The following is a 6,821-nucleotide window of genomic DNA, read 5'->3' on the forward strand; positions in this document are numbered from 1 at the left end:
TGTTCATTCATCTCCAGCCTCTATCAACACGTTTTGTAGGTCTTGAAAAGCTGCCTGCGCATCCTGTGCCAGCAATGAATACATGTGGGATTGCCTTCCGGCGTAGCATCCGTGACCCGGAAGTCGTTTCTCCAATGATTCCTGCATGTGCTCGCCCCATATGGTTGTTTTCCACAAAAAGAACTTACATGTCCAATCCATCTCGAATGTGACCAATAGCATTTCTTCCCTCCATCGATCCCGTAGTGCCTTTGCCCTCAGCCAATGGACTCGGTAAACTTGGCATGGGTCCAGTCAGGTAACCGCGGGATATGACATGCAAGCGGGAACTCACATTCTTCATTCCACGATTGATCAGGACCCCCGAGGTCGACTTCAACAGACCAAAACCAAGCCAAAGATTCATTTCGTTGACCTCGGGCATTTGGGTCGCCCACTGCAGTGCTGATTTTGAGTTGCTCGCGAAGCAGGGGTTTGTATTTCTGAAGCTGGTCTTGCCCCGGCTCAAGTTTCATCATTTGCTTCCTTGTCTTTGTATATATGCTGGCATGGAGGGAGACTGCCTGGTGCACCGACATCACCTGGGACCAAGCTCGAGTTTTCAGGGCCTGGGAATTGGCCTGCCTAACGGTTGTTCGGAACAGGATGGCCTTGTTGCAAAGGTAAATGCGGAGATTGTGAAGGGCATCATTGGCCTGCCCTTCACGAAGCGACATCTCCAGGGGAATCAGATCCTCTGCCATGCATCGTCTGCATCTATCAACCCCCAGGTTTGATGGCAATGGGATTACAGTTAGCTCGGGAGAGTTTGTCCATGTGTGAGATGTCTCTGTGAAATCCGCCAGGTCATCATCGAGATCATCTAGAATGTCTACGTCCAAGTCTTCAGGTTCATCATCTGCATCAAATCCCTCCCCGAGATGTGTTAGAGCAGACCGAGCAAATCCATCTATCTGGCCTTGGAGCCGATCTCTTTGACGGGCGATGTCTAATCTCTGTGTCTCGGTGGATCTTCTTCCGATCCTTCGGACCTCGATGAGCAATGCAATCTGAGCCTCTTCAATTGCTAACCCTGTTGATATCCATGTCGCCACAGATCTGCGAGAGGGTGCTGCATTGCGGGCGTTACCCTCCTCTAACAATCTAAGCTCGATCTCCTTTTTGCTAGGTGCTGAGTGCAATATTAATTCAGTCCTCGACGGAGACAATGGAACTCAACGTACCCTTTTTGATATTGATCTCATATTCATCCATGGCTGAAGGATCATTCAATCTGCTTGACTGAGCTATCCTCTCCCTGGCTAACCATTCTGTCTTCAAATGTAAGGGTGCTGCTTCATCGAGTCTGTCGAATGCCTTTCCACTTTCTAAGATACCATTCCTAGCCAGTTTGTATTTCCGGCATAGAGTCCTTTTCATGTGAATCATCTTGCAGAAATTGGAGTCATTCATCTGATAATCAAGGCATTCCTTTCGGTGGGGAGATGACATTCCCCGAGCAGCAGGGGAGATCAAATTGAGCCGTGCCCATAGCGTCTCCATGATCTCTCCATCGATCCGACCAATGCCTTCAATAAAGTTAGAAGCATATCGGACATAGCAGCTGTCCTGATGGCCATGAACGTGCCACAACCCAATTCCGGGAATGATGGTTAGTTGTGGTGCCATTTCTAGAAATCGACTTCGATCCACCCGAACCCAAAAGTGTTTGTTGTATTGACAATTAATATCATAGAAGGTGACAGCCCTGGTGATGCCTTCCATGTTGTGCCGGGAAGCCTCGCAAAGGGCATAGTCCATGTTCATTTGTCTGCAAGTGACCCATGGTTAACTCGTGAATGGGGAATGGTGGATGTGGCTTGCCTTTCGCCTTTCTGAAAATCCACCATGGAGTGAGGGACAAAGCAACCGTGTCTGGCACAGGCAACTCCCCCGATACCGGTGGACTCCAGCTTGTGCCGAGCAGCATTAGCTTGATTTACTGCCCGGTGATTGTTGCAGCTTGATTTTTCCACTGTGTCAGCAGCCTCTGCCAGGTGCATTTTATACCTGTCCTTTCCTACCATGAATCCAAGCCCATCGGACAGCCAAACTTCATCGAATGGCTTAATGGGATGCAGATGTTCGGCTTTGAAATTTCCGTCCATCACAAATGACCGGGTGTATTTCCAGCTTGGATCCCTAGTATTATTATGGAGGCCACATAGGTTGAGAATAGGACTCACTCATCAAGAGATTCATCCTCTGACAACAGCACATTAATCCCAGGCTGAGGACATGCCGGGCAAAATAATGCAAGTTCTCCTGTGCTCGGGTTATCAGAACGATGGCCGAAGCCATGCCATTTCATTGTCTTCAACTGCCTCCACTGTCGAGCGACCCTCATGAGCTCTCTGTATCGGTCCTTGCAATGTGCTTTGTCAATTCATTTCCATTAATGGCTCAGGGTCCAATATGGGCCAATTAACCTATCATTAGGCTTTGCTCAAAGTTCAACTTCGCACAATTCATTAATACTTTCACCTTGAAAATCCTTAGCCATTTCTGCATTTTGATTCACTATGGCAAGAACAGGTCATTCCACCAACACGACTTCCGGAAGACACAGGATGCATCAACCACAGTCTCAGAAGCTCACGGACAAGGAGATTTTGGAGTTGAAGAACTACCTTCCTGAGTGGACTGCTGCCAAAAGGAGTGAGAAGCGAGCGATTTTCACTGCCATAGCAAGGGCGGCCAGGTTGTTTGCTCCGAAGTTGGACCAAAAACAATGGAAAAAGAGGAAGCAGGTGAGGCTTCTTTGTTGCGTTGAAAAACTAAATTTTTAATGTCACATTCTTTCATCAACTCTTAGGTGTACAAGACTTGGTTGTTCAACAACAAGAAAAAGAAGGAAAGGAAGGACATGATCAAGTATGGGAGGAAATGGACTCCCAGGATGGTGGTCTACCAGCAAAAATGCGAAGAGGTGCTGAAGAGGATTGAGGATGAGTCCGGGGTAAAGCCAGGAGATCCTGGTATGTTCAAACATTATCAGGCGGCGGTGAAGAGAGTCATGGCTGAATTGGACGACGACGAGTTGGAGAAGGCTAAAGAAACAGCCGAAGAGTGGTCCAACAACTGTCCGCCTCCGGAGATACAAGCACAAGTCGCTCGTAAGAAGGGTCCGGCATATATGGAGCACTTTTCGAACGAGATGTGGAGGCAATGTGGGATGAGAGTGTTTGTGATGTCGGCTTGGAAGAATGAAAAGGGCGAGGTGCTGTTCGGGATGTGAGTACATTTATCCATAGATGGAGATTTTTCGTCTCAAAATATTCATGCAGGCATGATGATAATGAGGCCTTAGGAGATGGGGACAGCTTCATGAAGACGAAGGACTGGGAGGACATTGAGCCAGTGTGGCAGGAGTACGCGCAGGAACAGTTCGGTGAGTGTGTGAACCATGTATACCAGATTGAACATATTGAGCATCACAATGATAGGCGCCGGGGCACGGGATGGAGGACGTCAGGTCAAGGGAGGTCGAAAACGAATTCGAAAACCAGCCTTCGAACTCGAAATGGACGGGGAGGGTATGCCACTCCTTCCGGACATCACCGACACCAAACTTGAGGAGAAGAAGGCCATAGTAAGGGCCTTTCTTACATCGCACTATCGTGAGTTTGTCGTCGCATCACCTGACAAATTGTTCAATGCATGGACAAAGGGATATGCTCCGGGAAGGACAAGGCGGTTGTGCCATGGAGTGCCATTGTACAAAGTCAGGATGACTTCGTGGCCCGGACGTATCTTCCGGCGGATGTTGACTTGAAGGAACCTTCGAAGCTGCAAATTTGGGACACCACTACCTTGCTCCAGTTTTGGCTCGCTCGGCAAGAAACAGGCGAAGGGCCCACATTTCTGTTCAAAGCATGGAAGAACAAAGATGGGGACATGGTACCATCTGTCATATCTGGCAACTCGCCCTCTCCTCAGACTCGTATAGTGAGAAGGCAACAGAGGGTTACCATCCGAAGGCCTCGGGAGTCATCGACAGAAGCCGAGAGTGATAAGGAGAGTGCCACTCATCATACGGAGCATAATGTGGATGATGACCTGGCTGACGGGAGACCTCCGCTGAAGAAGCCCAGGACGGGAGGTCCTACACCCAGAGGGCCGGCAGTCCCACGTCCAATTCCAAAGCCTCGCCCGGCCAAGCCGGCCAAAAAAGGTGCATTACTGACATCACGATTGGGAGACCTCCTCGCTGGGTTAACTGACAACGCGACGGGCGAGGTTAGAGATGATGTCGAAATGGAAGAGAGTATCACACCGCCGGCACAGAAAAGGAGGAGGGGCACTCGAGTCACTGTTGAACCATCCACGAGGACGACCCGGAGTAAGTTGCAAATGCCAGTAGACAGTACACCTAGAGTCACCAGAGCACGGGGACGCACTTAATGTACATATATGTTCCTGCCCTCATGTGTAATGTCATATGTGCTATTATGTATATGTCAAAGTACTAACAAACAAATTATAATTGCCAAATGCCAAATCTCGAGTACCAAGGCCCGAGTACCGAACCCTGAATACCGAAGCCCTGAACGCCGGTCACCGAGTACCAAGGCCCGAGTACCGAACACCGAGTACCGAGCCCCGAGGCCCGAGTTCCTAGGCCCGAGTTCCGAGGCCCGAATTCCGAGCCCCGAGTACCAAGCACCGACTACCGAGCCCCAACTGCTGAGCCCCAACTACCGAGCCCCGAGTACCGAGCCCCAAGTACCAAGCCCCAAGTACCGAGCACAGAAAACCTGGCAGCGAGTACTGGGTAGGTAGAATATACAAGTACCAAGGACTACCTACTGAGTAGTACTGCAATGTGTCTACTATCAGACATTGATCAATATTTACATGTTACTTGAGTCCTCAAAGGCCTCAATGAGGGTATCCAATACCTTCAGCATTTCGGAGGTTGACTCCCTTACCCTTTGCATTCTCCAGAGGTCCGCATCTGCTTTCCGCAGCTTGTCGCATGTTTCAGCCCATGCCATCCTGAATGGTCTGTCAGCCTCAAGAATTTGGGCTACTGTAGGGGCAGGAAGATTTCCATGACGCTGTTCGTAATCTCCCAGGCGATCTACAATTGATTGAACTTGCAGGATATTAGCAGGGATAAATAATCAAATGTTGTATACTTACTTTCAGCTTGATCATAAGATCCGATTGGCATGAACTCCCGAACCATGGCACGCAGGGCTTCATTGTTGAGTTCCGGCTCGGGCGATTGACGTTCGGGAGCTTCTGACATAGCTTAGAAGATAGCATGAGTAAAGCACATGAAATGATATGAATATACCTACAAGGTATGGGTGCACCTGGTACACCCGGAGTGGCCGGATCGGGCTCCGGAGTTGATTCATTCACTGGGGAAATGCCATGAAAGGTGACCATGGGATTGAAAGGGTAATCTCACCAGCCATAGGAAAATCGGGTATAACCGGAGCATCATCAGACGAAATCAAGGTATCCTCCGGACCAAGATACAAGTCCGGGTCATCATACAGGGCCAGTCCATCCGCCAGAGCCGGAGATGATGGATCTGGAGATATGTGATGAATTTGCACATGTAAAATATGTAAATTTGAATTGGAAAACATACCGGGAATTACATTCAACACATCCAAACCACCGGACGATCCAGAATCAGAGTCTAACTCATCATCCGGCCCAAGGTATATATCATCTAATGGATCTGAACCATGTCAGATCAATTGACTGAAATCAGAAAAAACAAAACATACCAAGGGACATCCGGGACTGGGAGGACTCATCCACATCCATTAAAGTGAATTCAGTGACCAGAGGGTCATGAAATCTGACCCCAGGTTGAGAGCTCATGATATCTGATGAGCTGATGCACTGATGAACTGATTGATAACTGATAACGTCGAAGTTCAACAGATGGCCGGCGATTGCCGAAAGTTGAACGATGACCAAACAAACACAAACAATCAACGAATTTTCAACATTGTCCTTCAATTGTATTGTTTCTTTGAAACTTCATTCTATTGATAACAGATTTCACCCTGCTTTCAACATTCTCACATCTGTCAACTCCATCCAAATGTCTACTCAAGTTCAATCTTCATTGGCCAACCTCAAGGCATCCACTGCTCAACTTGTGGGCATCATTGCCGGCGCCCGGCACATCCCGGCCGGCTCTGTGGACGTCCACCTTGTTCTAACAAAGCAGGTCACCACTCTTTTGGTATGTTGAACTTATTAAATTAGTGTAACATTAATGTTTGTAATGTCCGGGTAGGCTGACATCATCCGGGCCCATGAGAAAGGGGAGTACATCCCTGGAATTGTGGCGTCCTGCTCTAAGGAGCTCATGAGGGTGCGTTCCATGACTCCCCGGGCTTTGCCCAACTGGCACAGCATTGGCCACGATGACCCCCGGGTGGCTAGACACGCCTGGCGCAAGCAAGTCCGTGCCTGGGAGGCGTTGGGTGACAATTCCTGTGATCTCCCTGTTGTCCCTAACGTTTCCACTGGCCCACTCACTGTCAACCTTCCGTCTCCACCTGTCCCTTCACCTGCACTTGTCCCTTCCCCCACCCCCGTCATTCCCTCACCTCCGGTCGTCGCCGGACCTTCCGGCAACACGACCCCCGAGGTCCGGGACAAAGGAAAAGGTAAGGCCACCTCCGTCGACCTGTCGCCGGAAGTTGGGGGGAGCAACAAGAGGAAGTCTCCAATGATTTCGGGACACTCCTCCCAACCTCCAAAGTCGGCGCTGAAGGCTCGCAAGCGTGTCAAGTCAACTCAACTCC

General features: G+C 49.4%; 1 protein-coding gene across 1 annotated transcript; it reads right to left on the reverse strand.

The window, feature by feature from the left end:
- Positions 1–257: 257 nt before the first annotated feature.
- On the reverse strand, positions 258–2,407 carry F5891DRAFT_955764 (uncharacterized protein; the record flags this gene model as incomplete). Its single annotated transcript, XM_041375357.1, is given in 4 exon segments — positions 258–1,171; positions 1,224–1,810; positions 1,822–2,172; positions 2,226–2,407. Coding segments are annotated over 4 exon segments (2,034 nt in total), but the record flags the coding sequence as incomplete, so codon positions are not given.
- Between the last annotated feature and the right edge of the window lie 4,414 nt (positions 2,408–6,821).

The sequence above is a fragment of the Suillus fuscotomentosus genome (assembly GCF_016647785.1).
Source record: "Suillus fuscotomentosus strain FC203 chromosome Unknown F5891scaffold_40, whole genome shotgun sequence".
Taxonomy (NCBI): Eukaryota; Fungi; Basidiomycota; class Agaricomycetes; order Boletales; family Suillaceae; genus Suillus; species Suillus fuscotomentosus.